The 18,546-nt window shown below is 40.1% G+C and overlaps 1 protein-coding gene across 9 annotated transcripts in view; it reads right to left on the bottom strand.

Moving 5' to 3' along the window:
* The window catches only part of LOC127158162 (NACHT, LRR and PYD domains-containing protein 12), a 57,251-nt gene extending 40,777 nt beyond the window's left edge, over positions 1-16,474 (bottom strand). For 3 of the 9 annotated variants that reach the window (XM_051101322.1, XM_051101327.1, XM_051101323.1), the window contains exons 1-4: positions 16,317-16,474; positions 13,879-15,741; positions 13,575-13,748; positions 12,641-12,814 (exon numbers count right to left, since the gene is read on the bottom strand). In XM_051101322.1, the coding sequence (XP_050957279.1) occupies positions 12,641-12,814; positions 13,575-13,748; positions 13,879-15,741; positions 16,317-16,459 (2,354 nt within the window). In that variant the 5' untranslated portion in view covers positions 16,460-16,474. Of the gene's footprint in view, positions 1-7,261; positions 7,796-8,078; positions 8,126-12,640; positions 12,815-13,574; positions 13,749-13,878; positions 15,742-16,316 lie in introns of those variants that run through there. The other 6 variants (XM_051101324.1, XM_051101325.1, XM_051101320.1 and 3 more) reach the window with 4 other exon arrangements.
* Positions 16,475-18,546: the final 2,072 nt, after the last annotated feature.

Genomic DNA, 18,546 nt, shown 5'->3' with positions numbered 1-18,546 from the left:
GGGAAGAACCGAATGCAACAGGCTTCGGGGGCCAACCCTGAGGTGAAGACTTCCTCATAGGCCTTCCCCATCCACTAGTCCATCCTTACCTCACTGTTCTTTAGGTGTCACGGGAATTAAGAACTAGGGAAAGAAGGAACAACAAGACTAGATTGAACAGAGGCTACAACTCTATTGTTTGCAGCCTTTTACAACAAATACTGCTCTGTCGTCTTTTGTTTTCTTTCTTACTCTGTGCAGATACCCCTTGATGGCTGTCCCGAGACCCATACACATCGACCCCCTCACCTGTGTATGAAGCTACAAACTTTAAAGGACAACTAGACCCACTGCCGAGCCAACTGTCATGGAAGACAGAACATAAAAAAAAACACAACGCAGAGAATTAAATGAAAGAACTTCAGTCATCCATTAACATGATCAGACAAATTACACCAAATGACTGAAGATAATTCTTCATGGTTCGGAGAACTGTTAGGTAAACCCTGGCTGTGGATCAAGGAAATAGCAATTCTGCTGTTATTCTTCCTACTGGTATACTATCTATGCGTCCACAGTATCAAGTGTTTCATTCAACAAATGACTCACGACCATCATGAGGAAACAACAGTTCCAACCAGAAAAGACTATTACCCGTAAGAACTTCACGGACCCTAGAAGCATGTTTGTTTCTGTGTCAGCATGCTGTTCATGACTACAGACAATCAACACAGAACTTTTTTAAGTGTTTAAATTTGTATTATGTGAGAGTTATTAAAACTCTCAAAGGGGGGACTGTAGGATTACAAATTTAAGAATCTGTTGAAAATATGCTGATCCTATGTTCTGACATAGCATCACAATAAAACTAAGGTAAAGTACATTGTATTTAACATTTAAGGTAAATATGAGGTTATCAGACAAATGATTCTTTCAAGCAAAGTTTGTAGCAAGATGTCCCTGCCAGTTCCTGTTCTTTTATTGTAAGTCAAATGAGCCAGATTACTGAGATGTTCACCTTTTGTTTGTAATGGCTCTCGGTGCCTCTGCCCAGTCTTTGAGTAGTTATGATGATTGGATTAGGACTGGTGTAAATGGGGCACTTGGCTACACTTGAGTACTTCATTTGCATGCTTTGTTTAGGATCGTCACCCAGGTGCTTTGTCTACATTTTAGGGGACTGCCCCCTAAATGTATATAAACTACAATGTATCACTGCCTTAGTCAGACTTTTGAAGACTGCAGTGCAGAGCAGCGAGTATCTGAATAAAGAGAAACTTCTGCTTCAAGATATCCAAAAACGTCTCCTGGTCTCTAAGAAAAAATTCACAACAATACCATGTACGCATAATTATTTTACGGTAATTGATTTGTGTGTAGCTTTCTTCTCTGTACCTGTGCATCCCGAGACGCAGCCGATTCTAGCATTCACTTTCCAAAATGCACAATATACGTGGACACGCCTTGCCCAGGGCTACGTGGACTCCCCCGCAGTCTTCTCAGCAGCTGTTCAAAGGACACTGGCAAAAATGACTGACCTGCCTTCCACAGTCTGTGTCCTCCAGTACACAGATGACCTGATCATTTCTTCGGAAATGCGTGAGGACTGTGAGAAAGCCTCCATCATCGTCTGCAACGTCCTTGCACAAGATGGGTTTAAAGCCTCGAAAGAAAAGCTCCAGTGGGTCCAGCCTACACTGTTAAAAATCGCTGTTAAAAAAACGGCCAAATTTTGACAGTAACATGCTGTTTTCCATTAAAACAGTGCATTCTGGGTATTATTTGTCATTTTCGAAAAAGTAGCCTGCTGCTATGTATCGTGAATTAACAGCGTTCAAAATCGACACTCAGAGACCGTTTAAAATCAAACTCTACACCCTCATTCATTATTCCCTACATGAGTTTACTAATAAAGTCCACCTTACAGAAATAATGAAAACTAATGAGTGACTTCAGACACTGACAAACAGCTGCTGTTAATGAGCACAATCACTGATTGAAAGAGAAACAAAACAAACTTAATGCTGGACTCATTAAGAGTCTATTGTTGAGTGTGTGTTTATTGGTTGTTGTTTTTTTTTTTCCCACCAAGTATGTTACAGTATGAGATCGTCTGGTAATGTAGCAAATCAGAAAATAAATAAATAAATAAAATTTAAAACTACTGTAGCATTCACACTCAAATAGAGACATGAAGAATCAGCATATGAATCTCAACAATGGTGACAATCAAAAGCTTCATGCTGCAATGCATGCTGGGTATCAGGACAGTACAAAACCTCACCCATGACTTGTTCTCACCATTGTTGAGATTCATAAGATGATTCTTGATGTGTGTATCTAAATTATGTTGAAAGTTCTTTCTTTCTCTCTCTCCAATAAAAGGAAATACGCTGCACAAAACCTGTGTTATTACCAAAGCTAGTGATGGTGAAATGAAACTTTCCCTTCAAATGTGTTGTAAAAAAGTTCATTACTCAAAGCTTTCCATCATTGTGCACACTAATGACATCTTGTGGTCAAAAGGTGAAGGTGTTGCATGGTTCAGAGGATCTGTTTATTATTATTATTATTAGGCATTATTATTCTATTTTGTATTGTTTCATGTAATAAAACACTTTGTGCTCTAAAAACAGTTTTTATGTGTGTATGTAGTACACAATAGCCTATTAATGAATTTATGAAAGAATGAATAAATGGGACAAACTAACTTGTACAGTTTATATATATATATAAACACAAACAAAAAAACCTTATGAGTTCATAGGTAAGGCTCATGTGTATATATATAATAAAAAGAAAATAACATTATTGTAGAATTGTGAAGTGCTTGTGAACTGGGGAATTGACATTTTGTGAGTAATAGAAGAAATTACACATTTTTATTAAGGAACAGGATTTGTTCAACACTAGAAGGGCTAAGTCTGTTTCTTTTTTTATTTAACAAATTAGGCACTCAACCTACAGAAGGAGGTCACATGTATTAATATTAGTATTAACATATTGTAATTATTTTTATAAACAGGCATAAAATACACATGTAAAGATTTATTCATATTATAATTCATTCTTATAGATATTTGTTAATTTAAAATAGATTAGATTAGATTCAACTTTTTTGTCATTACACATGTACAAGTACAAGGCAACGAAATGCAGTTTAGGTCTAACCAGGAGTGCAATAAGCAGTAAGTGCAGGATAAAGGTATAAGTTATAAGTGCACTTAAAAGGGATATGTGCAAGGGGAACTATGGGTAATATTTACAGATTGATATACTGTGAGCATAATATACAGATATAATTAGATTTACATAGATGAACCATATATACAAGTTGCTATTAACTGTAATCAGGAATTTGCAGATAGATATGAACAATGTACAGGTTGCTATATTCTATAAACAGAAATTTACAAATGTATTGTGCAAAGGATATTTGCTTTCAAATAGTTATGTACAGTGTAGTGCAATAAATATTAAATAGTGCAATGTAATGGAGAGAGTGAAGGGGTGTGTGAGGGGGGGGCAAAGGTGTCAGTGGGGGGCAGAGTTCAATAAGGAGACCGCTCTGAGAAAAAGCTGTTCCTCAGTCTGCTGGTTCTTGACCTGGGACACCTGAAGCACCTGCCAGAAGGCAGGAGAGAAAACAGTTTGTTTTCTTGGTCTATACCATTCTTAATAATAATAATTATTGTTATTCATATTATTATTATCTTACTTTATTTGTTTATACAACTTGACAATGCTGCCAGACTTCCGAACGGCCTCTTTTCTTAGCTGGTTCCATGCTGAAGATTCAAATAAACTCAGTCTCAGTTCAATACCGATTACAGAGGTGCATGACACTCGAAACCTGCGCAAGGGGTTCGCGCTATTTTTGAATCAGATTACGAAGCAATCACGTGGTTGTAGAGGAAAATGAAGCTTCGGACATCACTGATCACGTGTTTATGGCAAAATGAATCAAGCTCCGGTACACTGCTTCACTGCCAGATGTTTTGTTTTTTTGATACCAGCTTCGAAGCCTTGGCACAGAACATCACAGATTTCTTTGTAGTCATTCATATATATATATATATATATATATATATATATATATATTTTGTCATAACAGGCATGTTGTAAATGGACACAATTGCAACAACTGAACTAAAATTAACTTTAAAAACTTTCTGTAGACGTCTGACAGAAATAAAGTCAGTGTGGTAATAATTGAAGCTGGTAATGCTGTTTTAGGAGTTTAATCAGATCTTGAGAGATTTAATGTCTTCTTTTATTTCAGTTGATGTCATCTAAGGCTGTGGCTGAAGACAGTTGTTCTTGTGTTATTCTTTCATTCAGTGATTTTGTTTGTTAACAGCTGGTGTTCATCATCAATGCTCAATCAGAACGTGATCAATCATATAATTATCTCATTAACTTCAGCACTAATTCAGTATTACTCAAACACTCTGTAGTGTTGACACATTATAAGTGTTCATTTAAAACTGAGGATTTTGTTGTGGGTTTTAAAGGGTTAAAGATGTACGATGGAAAAAAACAGCATGAAATGTAATTTAACAGTAATAAACTGTAACTGTTTACGGCAACACACTGTAGAAAGACAGTAACATGCTGGCAACCAGAGCTGCCAGTAGATTACTGTTAATTCAAGAAAAAACAGTAATATACTGTAAAACATAACAGTCAGATTTACCAAGCAAATCAAGTTATTTTCACTAAAATATTAGTGAATGTTCATAGAAAAACAATTATGCAAAGTCATTAACTGATAAGGAGAGTAAATACTTGATTGTGTCTAACTGATGTGTTTTTGTACAAGAGAGATCTGTCAGTTTAATTTAGTTTTGTGGGTCTCCATTGTGCTGGAGAGTAGAGCTTGTGCTTCAGGCAATGATGAGCCACAAGTACTGATGTTTTGCTGCTTTATTTAAAGACAGTAATTGTGGAATTGCTGATATAGTGACAATCTTTTACTAAGCACTTTATTACACAAATTTGTGCTATTGTTAGTTAATGACAATCTATAAAGTTTTGATTTGGCTGAGAAGATTGCTTCTTTATTACACTTTAGGAGTTTGCGTGTTTATATTAAGAAATATTTCTTATCAATTTACTTCTGATGTTATATTATCTTATATATATCTTTTTTATTATTATTTATTTTTTTATTTAATATACATTTATGTTACTCTTTTATTTAATGTTGACCAATTGTTCAGGTATAATAAAAAATAATTATAAACATTTAATAAACTATAAGAAAAAACAAAACAAACAAACAAACAACAAAAACACAATACTACTGTTACGGAGGCAGAGATGAAGCGTGAGGAGGGCGGATCCATTTGCAAATTTTTATTAACTGGACGAGACAAAGACGTGGTCAGAAAGGCAGGATCAGACATCGGCTAACAGGAGTATAGACCACAAGACCAAAGAGTAGTCCATAACACAGGCGAGGGTTATCCGATGGGCGAGACAATAGAGTAATCCAGACAGGCGAGAGTTTCAATAGGCAGGCAGCGTGACAGACAAGACAATATAACAATGCAAAGGTTCAAGACGGGGATGACTAAGAACAAGACAAGACTAAACTAGAAAACACAACTAACTAAGGCTCCGTAAAGTTGCTAACACACAATCTAGTGATAAATGCAATCCAATACTCGGTGATCCATGACAGGAAGACCGGGGTTTAAATAGTGTCTCTGATTGGACGCAGGTGATGGCCACAATGGCTGATGGGGAACGTAGTCCGGGGTGAGGTATAACAGTCAGTGTGGTGAGAATGTCGAAGCGACCTCTGGTGGCAAGCCGACTGACGTTCAGGAGTTGGTTCATGACAACTATTCTGTATGGTTACATTACAAATGAATTTAAAATGTTATATAATATATATATATATATATATATATATATATATATATATATATATATAGCACTTTTATTGGAATAAGGTCTGGACTTTGACTCCAACACATTCCAAAACATGCACTTTTTTTTTTCTTTAACTATAATTATTTTTAATCACTAGGTGGCTGAAATAATAACAGAAAGACAACACTTCTACACAGTTTGCTATCATAGAATGCAAGAAACTTGAGTCCAGCTGAGATTTTAGCAGAACCTCTGTATCTCTCAGGTGCACATTTTTACTCTTAAGGGCTTTATCTACTGCATTTTGAAGCAAATGTATTTAATGGTAATGAAATCCAGCAGGTTTAAACTGTGTCTGTGGTCCTTTGAAGCAATGATTTCAAGTCAAGTCAAGTCACCTTTATTTATATAGCTCTTTTAACAATACAGATTGTGACAAAGCAGCTTTACAGTATATTAAATAGGAAATGGTGCATCAATAATGCAGAAGGGCAACAGTAAACACTCAATTTTCAGTTGAAGTCAGTTCATCATTGAATTCAATGATGTCATCATCCAGCTCAGTTCAGTTCAAATAGTAAATGATATCACTGGAAATTAAGTGTCAGGCAACAGCGGCAAAGAACCAAAACTCCATCGGTGACAGAAATGGAGAAGAAAACTTAGGGAGATACCAGTAGCATTGGCATCTACAGTAGCATTTATAGCAATGCACCAAATGAAGAGTATTTCTGCAGCCTCTGACTAATGAATCTCCACTGACTCAAACACAAACAGATGATGCCGATACCAGTGGAGACAGGTCAGTCCATTCAAACCATTCAGAAAAGGAGTGACAAGGTCAGCAAAAAATATTAAGAAGTTATACAATTTTATTAATTATAAATTAATAAACAGCTCAATTTCTTCACATGACAATTAATACCATATCTCCTGTCAGACAAAAAGTGTAAGTCTGCAATATAGTTCACTGTTACTGTGTGAAACTTCACAGTTTCTCTTTTAGTTGTACTTATGAAAGATGCCCTCCATAGCTTGATGAAGGTGAACTTAATGCAGTGAAAACCACTGTTTTCATTGTTTTCAGTCAAACACAGCTCAACTTCAAACTCCCAGCCTAGCACCAATATTAAATTGGTGAATAATAATATCCCTGCATAGGTTACTGTATGTATATAATATATTTGTATAGTATATAATATATTCATTTTATTCATTCCTTTCCTTGCAGCTGTGACCATAATGTATTTTTGTTCTGATTTTCTATCTTGCAATGTGACTTTAAATCTCACAACTGCAACTTTATATTGCAGTCTGACTCTGTAATCACAAATACCTTTTAATGTTGTGCTCTGATGTGGAAATCAGCTTCTGTATGTTTCTCTGTTGTTCCCCACAAGAGGTTGTTAAATCTGACACAGAGACACTGAAGAATCAGGATAAACCCCAAATCCAGCATAGAGGGGTTCAGTGAATGTGGTGTTGAATGTGTAAATGTGTGTGAATGTGTTTATGTCAGAGACGCTGTAGAAGGACAGAATGCCGGACGGACAGTCCAGATACACTCCTACTCTATTAGAGCGGGACGAAGGGCCAAATACATCAGTGCTGTTATTATTGTACCAGACAGTATAAGTCGTATCAGAACAATTTAGACTCCAGGACTTTTCATTGAATCCAAACGAACTGTGAATTCCACTTTTCCTGCTGATGTCTTTATATGTAATCGCTACATTACCTGAGCCTTCCCATTTAACCTCCCAGTAACAGCGTCCAGTCAGACTCTCTCCACACAGGATCTGTTCCCGGTCATCAAATCTGTCTGGATGATCAGGATACGGCTGACGATCTTTCACATATGTTGTTTTTTTGTTCCCTTCAAACAGGATGAGTTGAGTGTGTGCTGTGTTTGGATCCAGTGTGAGATCAGAGGCATCTGAACACAAGAAGAGAGATCACATCATCGATGACATCATTAAATAAAATAGGAGAATGTGTGTGTGTGTGTACCTGGTATTTATCATGTTAGGATAGTAGAGGAAACAAGCTTATAAATCGTGCAGAATGTTTTTTTTTTTTGTTTTTTTTGTGTGAGGGCTAGGTTTAGGTGTAGGGCGATAGAATATATGATTTGTACAGTATAAAAATCATTACACCTGTGGAATGTCCCCATAAAACATGGAAACAGCATGAGTGTGTGTGTGTGTGTGAGGACTTACATTTTCTCAGTCCTGGTTTGATTCTGAAATGTCCTCCATAGTCAAAACTGAACAGAGACAAAAACATACACACACACAAAAAAAAAAAAAATATATATATATATATATATATATATATATATATATATATGTATATATGTAATATATGCAAATTTAATCTTTTGTAGTTGTTTTGGTTTCCTTTATTAGTTCCTCACTATTCTCACCTTGGTCTTGGTTATCTAGTTCCCCTTCAGCCGTTTCACTACGATGTTACATATGGGAACTCGCTTGAGAGTCCAATCATCTCTGAGCCTTATTCAAAAGGCCAATGAACATTGGCGAGTGGTATTTGCATGCCGAGCCACTCCCCCGTACATATGGGTATATAAGATGGCGGCATGCAACCACTCATTGAGATTTTCGCTTCGGAGCCTCGTCTACGAGCAGAAAGAAAAAAAAAAAAGAGAGTTCCTGATTGGGAGTTGCGCTCTCTCCTCTGGCGTGCTGCCAAAAAAGAAACTAAAAGAGTTGTTCTAAAAGAGCGTTTGGCAGCCGCCAGCAAGATCCTGCGGGCTGCCGTTCTAACGGCAAACAAGAGCCTTTGCAAACCAGCGAGCCCCCGTTTGAGTGCACAGTTGTGCCGTGGTTCCTCCCTGGGCAAACCGGGATCTAAAAGAGCAAATTTCTCACGGCTGGAAAGCATTTTCCCGGTATGTCTCTCCGGCCGTGCGCTTCCGGATGTGGTAGTTTCCTCGCCTCACTGGACGGACATGATCTCTGCCTCACGTGCCTGCACCGAGAGCAAGCTGAAGCCCAAAACACCTCCGGCCGATCCTTCAAGGCTGGACGATTGGTTTCTGGGGAGGGCGCCTGCGGCACCGCCGCGCTCCCCCCCAGTGCCTTTCTTCCTGGAGGTGCATGAGGTCTCGTCCACGCCCCAGCTCCTCTCCCCTCGCCACCCTCGACGGCGGGGCAGCCAGAAGATGTGGCGCCCCCCTGCAGCCCCAAAACACCAGTTCCGTCCCCTGCCGAGGCACACGATGCCAGACTGGCAGCCCGACGTCGAGCTGGCCGTGGGAGAGTGGCGCCGCCCGTGCCTCAGCGACCGGCCAGGAACACCCGCAGGAGAGCTGTGAAGCGTCCCTGACGCGGGCAACCCAGAGGTGGTGGAAATTGCTCTTTGGGGGACGACAACACCTACGTCCCCACTCCCAGTGGAGGGCCGGGAGCCGCTGTGCGCTCAGATGCTGTGGTACCCACAATTTCACAAAAAGAGTCAATTTCCTCACCTCTGGGGCTTCGACCCCGAGTTCCCTTCTTGAGCGACGCCTTGCCTCCTCGGATCCGGACTCGGAGGTCGATATCGCCAGCGCAGGAACCAGGGAAGAAGGTAAGCGCTGCCCAGTGCAGTCAGACTATTCTCCAGGACATTTTTCCTTCAGGGATCAGTCCCCTTCACCCCCCCCACCGAGCGGGATGGTCGTCACCAGGATTGGTTTGCAGCCATCGACCTGAAGGACGCGTACTTTCACGTCTCGATTCTACCTCGACGCAGACCCTTCCTGCAGTTTGCTTTCGAGGGTCGAGTGTATCAGTACAAAGTGCTTCCATTTGGCTGTCCCTCTCTCCCAGTGTCTTGGAAGTTGGAACACAGGCTGTCCCCTTATCACGATGCAGTGGATGGAGCATTCCTTGGTAAGCACCAACTGATCGTGAGGTTCTTTAGAGGTGCGAGAAGGGTTAATCTTCCCAGACCGCACCTCGTACCCTCTTGGGATCTCTCCATCGCCCTCCAGGGTCTATGGGAGGTCCCATTTGAGCCACTTGCGTCAGTAGAGCTAAAACATCTATCACTTAAGACAGCGCTCCTGATTGCACTGGCCTCCATCAAGAGGGTAGGGGACCTACAACCCTTCTCTGTTGACGAAGCATGCCTGGAATTCGGGCCCGGCGATTCTCACATCATCCTGATACCCCGGCCCGGCTATGTGCCCAAGGTTCCCACCACGCCTTTCCGCGATCAGGTGGTGAACCTGCAAACTCTGCCCCTGGAGGAGGCAGACCCAGCCTCTGCACTGCTGTGTCCAGTCCGCGCCCTGCATATATACGTGGACCTCACTCGGCACTTCAGACGCACCGAGCAGCTCTTTGTCTGCTTTGGAAGTCAGCAGAAAGGGAAAGCTGTCTCCAAACAGAGGTTGGCCCATTGGGTGGTAGATGCCATCTCCCTGTCGTACCAAAACCAGGGAGAGCCATGCCCCTTGGTGTTCATGCCCACTCCACACGGAGTGTTGCCTCATCCTATGCATTGGCTCATGGCTCCTCACTAGCAGATATCTGTAGAGCTGCGGGCTGGGCGACACCTAACACCTTCGCTAGGTTTTACAACCTTCACGTCGAGGCCGTGTCCTCACGTGTCTTAACATAGACTTTAGGTGAACGGGAGACTGGCTGGTGTCGGCTTGCTGCGCCACTCCTACGGGATCCGTGCGCTATATCCCTCAGTTGTTCCCCCCGGTGAACCTTGGGTCCTCCATGCCCCGCAGTCAGGCCTAGCTGCGGAGTAGTGCCTGACTGTGCTCCGGCTGGGTCTCCTTCGCCCAGCAGGTTGTGGCAACATGTCTCAGTATTTTTCCACGGTCAGCCAGAAGGCCGCTGTTTCCCTCATATATCTCTAAGGCTATAGATATATTGAATTACTTTCATTCCACATGTAGAGATCTCATGTGGTCCGCCCCCCCAGCTCCTGCTTCAGTAACAACTGGCATCCTTGTGGGGCTTCTCTATCGGCCCTCAGGGCGTTGGGAAGGTTACGTTCATATCCGTCTGCTGACACGTCCGCCTGTCAGCACATGGGTCTGTGTGTAACACGACGTCAGGGTTGTGACCTGTTCCATGGGTCTGTTCCCATATGTAACGTCGTAGTGAAACGACTGAAGGGGAACGTCTAGGTTACGTATGTAACCCTCGTTCCCTGAAGGAGGGAACAGAGACGTTACATCCCCTGCCATGACCCTACGTTGCGCTGACGCCGGGCTGCGGCTCGGCTCCGAAGCGAAAACCTGAATGAGTGGTTGCATGCCGCCATTTTATATACCCGTATGTACGGGGGAGTGGCTCAGCATGCAAATACCACTCGCCAATGTTCATTGGCCTTTTGAATAAGGCTCAGAGATGATTGGACTCTCAAGCGAGTTCCCATATGTAACGTCTCCGTTCCCTCCTTCAGGGAACGAGGGTTACGTACATAACCTAGACGTTATTCTGTGTATTTAAGACCCAGTGTTTGCCGTGTTGGTTTGTCAGTATTACTTAAAACAGATGGGTCAAACTCAATTCTTGGAGGGCTGCAGCCCTGCAGAGTTTTGTTCAAACCCTACTCCAACACACATACTATGCAGTTTTCAATAAAGCCTGAAAGACTTGATTAGTTGGATTAGGTGTGTTTTATTAGGGTTGCATCTAATCTCTGCAGGCCAGCGGCCTTCCAGGACTGGAGTTTGACACCCATGAGTTAAAATCTGTTTGTGCCACCTTTAGCAGCAAGAACTTTTCTGATAACAGATCAGTCTTTTACAGCATAGTGCTGGATATATGATTTTGACCACAACAGTATATGCACACCACACTGTGGTGCTCTCACTACACAAGGTTTCTTGCTATCTGTTGTGCTATTTTCGTAGCAGCACTCATACTAAACAACACAACGCTGATAAGGTGCACAAACTACAAGACCTTTGGTCAAGAGCAGCAAAAAATAAATAAATAAATAAATTCTGACATCAATTCACATGAGAATTAGAGTGATTATAAGATTTTTCCAGGAATTGAGAGTAACAATCAGCTGGTCTGTGATTTCTGTGTTAGTAGCAACTTTTAGCCTTAAGAATTTTTACTTTTTTTTTTGTGAATATGACCCCTGGTTTTGCGTCTATGCCACATGAACCACTGCAGTGCAAACTAGTGTGCTCCAGACTAGATGGATAGCACAGAGTGAATTATATGCCTGAGCACAGATAACAAAACATTGCAATTAAACAAAACGGTCAGACCACAAAAAAAGTTAAATAAGAACTGCAAATTGTGATAGCATTTAACCCTCAAATCCAATTAGAACTTTAAAAAAAAATATATTGGCTGTAGCAATTTATTTTTTCTTGAAGCTAGCAGTCCTCTAACTTTACACCAGAGGTCTCAAACTTAATTCGGGACACAGCTCTGCAGAGTCCAACTCACACCTGCTTGGAAGTTTCTAGTAATCCTGAAGACCTTGATTAGTTGGATCAGGTTAGTTTGATTAGGGTTGGAGCTAAACTGTGCAGAGCAGTGGCCCTCCAGGAACTGAGTTTGAGACTAGTGCTTTACACTCTCAAAATATGATATAAAACCAATGTTTATTGTTTTTTACTGAACATTTCTTATTTGAATTTAGTGGATTTTGCTGTATTACATCAGATAGAGGCAGTTAAAAAAGTAATGGGAGCATAAAATATTTCAATAGCAATTTCATAGCAAAAGATCACTCTTAGGTAAATCCTACACACATACTGACACACACAAGTCATAACTGTCCCACATACTTGAGTATCTGCAGTTTATATTTTGGATCGTCCAGTTTGTGTTTGAGCAGCTGGACTCCTGATTGTCCTGGGTAATTGTAGCTCAGATCCAGCTCTCTCAGGTGTGAGGGGTTTGAACTCAGAGCTGAAGACAAATAACCACAGCCTTCTTCTGTCACCATACAGCCAGACAAACTACACACACATAAAACAGTCTGATAAGAAAGGAAAACTCGTGTCCAGTCTCTAAATCTACAAAGGTCCCCACATTACAACAATGCTGGTTAGCAATTGCATTTTCAGAGTTTTGTTCTTTATTTATAGTTTATAGTCAAAGTTATGCTTATCCTTGCTAATATCTATACTATTGCTGAGTTCAATTTGTCATTGTCCATGTTAGGTTTGTCAGGTTTTTCAAATAAAATGCTCACAGGAACTCGATCCACCTTGCTCAACCCCAAGTTGTGAGTTCAAGATGGCTGCTCTCTACGAGAGCAAAAATTAAAGCTATAAATAATATAGCAATAGCAATAAATAAATAATGCAGCATATGTAAAGGAGGCCAGCTGTAGGTGCTGTGCAGGTAAACCTCACTCCCCTAATCTCAAGAGGTGCACTAGTGACAGATACTAGTGGCAGCAGTCTTTAGCATCCTTGTTAGTGCGCCCGCCTCCCAATGCCGAGAGATCCTGGTTCGAGACCCACTCGGAGCAGGGTGCGAGTAGGACCCGGGGAGAGGGGTTACACATATATCTAATTTCTTTCATTAACTGTGCTTATTAGGAAACATACACACTACATTTATAGCATTCTATGTAAAAGCTTTTGACTTGACAAAAATATGTGGATGACCTGTAACAGTGGTTGAATAAGTATGTTTTAAATCTGGTGCTAAACATTTGGCCTACATTATACTAAGCATCCAAGACCAAATCAATGACCAAATTTTGCACACCTCAGTATCTCCAGCTGACAGTTTTGACTCTTCAGTCCATCAGAAATAATCTTCACACCAGAGTCCTGCAGGTCATTGTTACTCAGATCCAGTTCTCTCAGAACAGAGTTTGAGGATTGTAGAGCTGATGATACAATTTCACAATCCTGAGCAGTGAGATTACAGCCAGCAAGACTGAAAGAGAGTAAAACACATGATAATTAAATTCTTAACCTCATTTTACATCTGGTATTTCAATAATATCTGCTTAATTCTTGTAAAAGACATTCAAACTGAAATAATTATTACATTATTAAACACTCACAGAGCTTTTCTGCAGTTGATCACAGCTGGTATCAGTCTTCTTCTCCCCTCATCTGATGTGTTGTATTTCTTGAGGTCCAGCTCATCCAGCACCTCCTCTGACATCTGAAGCATGTAGGCGATTGTTGAGCAGTGAGCAGGAGAGAGTTTCTTCTCTGAGTGTTTGTCTGATTTCACAAACTCCTGAATCTCTCTGGACAGAGTCTGATCTTTCACTTCCAGCAGACAGAGGAACAGATTGATGGATCTTTCAGTGGAGAGTCCATGTCCATCTTTGATCTTCTCTTTAATGTACTGTGTGGTTCTCCTGATGCTCTCTGAGCTGTTCTCTGTGTGTGTCAGTAGATCCTGTAAGAGTCTCTGATTGGACTCCAGTGAGACGCCCAGCAGGAACCGCAGGAACAGATCCAGATGGCCATTCTCACTCTTAAGGGCTTTATCTACTGCATCTCTATGCAGATTATGTATCACATCACAAAACTGCAATGTATCAATGCGTATCATTCCAAAATGACAAAATGAATAGAAAGCAGCGAGAAACTCCTGAACGCTCAGATGAATGAAGCTGTAGACTTTCCTCTGATGAATCACTGATTCCTCCTTAAAGATCTCAGTGCAAATCCCAGAATACACTGAGGCGTCAGTGATGTCTATGCCGCTCTCAATCAGGTCCCCCTCATAGAACATCACATTGCCCTTCATCAGCTGTTTGAAAGCCACTTCAGCAAGTTTCACAATCACTTCTCTGTTGGACTGCAGGAGTTTCTCTGGATCTCTCTCTTCATACTTCTGATTCCTCATGTTGATCTGAATCAGCAGGAAGTGGATGTACATTTCAGTCAGAGTTTGAGGGATTTCTGCACTCAGATCTTCTTTCAGGAGCTTCTGAAGCACAGTGGATGAGATCCAGCAGAAGACGGGGATGTGGCACATGATGTGGAGGCTTCTTGCTCTTCTGATGTGTGAGATGATTCTGCTGGCTTGATGCTGGTCACTGATTCTCTTCCTGAAATATTCCTCCTTCTGAGACTCATTGAATCCCTGAATTTCTGTCAGACGGTTGATGTATTTGGAGGGGATCTGATTGGCTGCTGCTGGTCTGGAGGTGATCCAGATGAGAGCAGAGGGAAGCAGCTCTCCTTTCATGAGGTTTGACATCAACACACCCACTGATGAAGTCTCAGTCACATCACAAACTTTCTGATCATCTGAAAACATCAGTGTGATTCTGCTTTCATCCAGACCATCAAAGATGAACACAACTTTACACTCCTCATAAATCTTTGAGTCCAGATCTTGAAGTTCAGGATGAAAGTCCAGCAGAAGTCTGTGAAGACTGTACTGATGATCTCGGATCAAGTTCAGCTCTCGAAATGGAAGCACAAACATGAAATCTACATCCTGATTGTCTTTTCCCTCGGCCCAGTCCAGAATGAACTTCTGCACAGAGACGGTTTTTCCGATTCCAGCGATGCCTTTAGTAAGAACAGTCTTGATTTGGTCTTTCTCCTCACATCCTGGTTCAGGTGAGGCTTTAAAGATGTCATTGCAGTAGATTGGAGTGTCTTGTGAGTGTTTTGTTCTGGCTGTTTTCTCCATCTGTAAAACCTCATGTTCTTCATTCACTCCTTCACTCTCTCCCTCTATGATGTAGAGCTGTGTGTAGATCCTGTTCAGGAGGGTTTTGTTCTCTTGGAGTTTCATCCCTTCAAACAATCTCTCATACTTGTTCTTCATTCTAGTTTTGTGCTGGTCTTTGAATCTCTGCAGGTCTCCAGTGTCTTGTGTGTGTTTCTGCATGACTGCTTCAGTTTTATCCTCCCTGATGTGCGTCTGATACTGGAATGTAGAGGACGGCACAGATCTGATCACAACATACAAAAGACACAACATCAACCAAATTTAAACATTAAAATGTACAAGCACACACACGCATATATACATATACAGTATAAGTGTGAGCTTATTTTGTCTATTAGACTGAAAAACATGAAAAAGTACACAGATACACATAGGGGAGAGTGGGGTAAGTTGATCCCCCCTCTGTATATTGACAACTTTACACTGTCATGTGATCATGTATTTTAGAATCACAGACTGGGAAAAGGGGAAAAAACACAACAGTTATAGCGAATGAATTTAAAACCTGTGTAATGCATATGAAAGCATCTGTACTATTTAGACACACACACACACACAGCACACAGAACAAGCATTTAATAATTAAATGCCATTAACACTGACAAATCAGTTATTTTTAACATTGATTCAATTGGTTTTCACCTGCTCTCTTGCTATCTGAGGTAGATCTTACCCATGTCTTTTTAACAAAGTATTAAGTTGATGAGCTGAATCAAGTGTTTTAATTTGTGAAACATAAAACATTCTGAGAGTTCTTATCTTGCCTTATATCTTACATACATGGTTATCTTACTGTACCTGGGGTCAGAGGTCACTGCTCCATCACTGAAATTAGTAGGGAACACCATGGACTGGTCACTCTTCATTGACACACAGCTGGGTCCTGCACCATACTCTTCTTTCTCTTTCCAGTCCATCTCTCTCTCATCACAGTGACTCATGTTGGAGTTGTGTTCCCTTCCTGTTTCTCCTGGTTTAAGACCTATATGTGGTAATTATTTTCAAAGGACAATAACAACAATTTGCAGTAAATTTGGCAACAAACACAAATTTCATCTTTTAGATTCATGGTGTAAAGACACAAGATCCAGGGGGTGAGGTTGGATCCAGATCCAACTCCTCCCACCTTACATATACCCAAACCTACCCATCTTCACCTCCTGATCCCTGAACCCACCCATCTCCACCCCCTAGATGTGGATCCAAAAAAGGCCAACAATAAGACATCAAGCACAGTCCATTATGGGATAAAAGACAGAAAATATTTTTAAAAATAAAGGCATCAATATGACATGCAATGAAGAGTGTTAAAGGCATTATTTTTTGTTAAATTAATCATGACCATGATGTAAACTAAGGGGACAACAGTTAATTTACTCTGCTTTATTAACTGAAAGACAGAAGATTTAATTTTATAAAATACTTTCCTTTTTCCTCTTCCTTTTTTTTAATTAATGAATTAATTGTATAGTATAGTGTTTTCACTTATTTGAGCAGCAAAACAAGTTTCTTGAAGTTTGCCTGACACAAGGGCCGGACTTAACCAATAAGCTAGGTAAGCGGCCGCTTAGGTCCCAGAGGAATCAGGGGGACCCATCTGATATTGCCGAAACATATTTGCAGCGATGAACAATGTAGCCAATCGCAGACATAGCAATTGCACAGACATGTGCAATTTTTTTTTTTTTTGTTGTTTTTTTTTTGTTTGTTTGTTCGTTTGTTTGTTTTTTTGTTTGTTTGTTTTGCAAAACAAAAGTTAAATGTGTTCAGAAAAGTTATAGTTTTAGTGACAATGACATGAATTATAAACAAAGCTTACAATTAAAAAGAACATAATCAGTAGTTATGAATTATAAACTTATAATAGCCTATTTGAAACATTTTGTTAACTGATGCTAACTGGCCAGCTAACTAGCTACCTCATGCTAACAACCAGCTTTAAAACACCTTTTTCCCGTACTGCTGAAAATGAGATAATTTACTGTGAAATCCATTTTCTCTCAAGTACATCACTCATTTTTTTCTAGTGCCTCGGGTCTTTGCCTGAATTTGCAAAATTGTGAATTGTTGGCCTTGAAGAGTTGTCATGACAAATCTATTTGTAATATTTCTATTAAGGATGTTCCAATGTATCTAGGTATGGCTTTTTTTAAAAATGAACAGAACAGAATCTCATTAAATTTTAATCCTGTGATAAAAAAAAAAGTAAAGAGCAGATTTAACATTTGGTTACAGAGGGATTTATCGTTTAAAGGTCGGGCTCTACTGGCTAAAGCAGAAGGTATTTCTAGGCTTACTTATGTTGTTTCTCCAGTTCATTTAGATTGAGTAAAATAAATAAGTTAACTGATCGAGCAATGTTAAATTTTCTGTGGAAAAAATGTGCATTATATCAGGAAATCTGTAATAATTAATTCATCTTGATTATCTAGATTTTTCTATCTTAACTCATTAAAAATTAACTGGTTAAAGTATTTTTTGAAAAACCCTTCTTCTGTGTGGAATATAGTATCTGATACTGTTCAACTTGGTGGTCTCTCATTATTGTTAATGTGTGATTACAAAATTAAACAACTGCCTGTTAAATTGTCAGCTTTTCACAGGCAAGCACTTTTGGGGTAGAAGTTAATTTACAAGCACAATTTTTCTCTGCACCATGAAAACTTGGTTTGACAAAGGGATTATTTTGGTAGGTCAGCTGTTGAATTCTCAGGGGTATTTAATGACTTATGATGAATTTCTTTCATATTTTTAATTCCCTGTAACCCCAAAAGAATATGCCCTTGTAACTGGAACTATCTCTTCTAGTATTGTGTCTTTATGTAGAAGTATTTCATACTCTAAACATGCTTCTTTTCTTCACCCTGCTGACACTTTCTGAGAAAAAAAAGAAGAATAATAATAAGGCTATACGGTCATTATTTCAAGAAGAAATTGTTAGTAAACCACATGTTATTTTCTATTGGTCAAAGTTTATCATAATGTTTGGAGGACAGTTTGGGTATTACCTATAATAAATATCTCATTA

The sequence above is a fragment of the Labeo rohita genome, unplaced genomic scaffold (assembly GCF_022985175.1).
Source record: "Labeo rohita strain BAU-BD-2019 unplaced genomic scaffold, IGBB_LRoh.1.0 scaffold_137, whole genome shotgun sequence".
Lineage (NCBI taxonomy): Eukaryota > Metazoa > Chordata > Actinopteri > Cypriniformes > Cyprinidae > Labeo > Labeo rohita.
The sequence above is the reverse complement of the archived record's forward strand: the minus strand, read 5'-3'. Positions and strand labels throughout refer to the sequence as shown.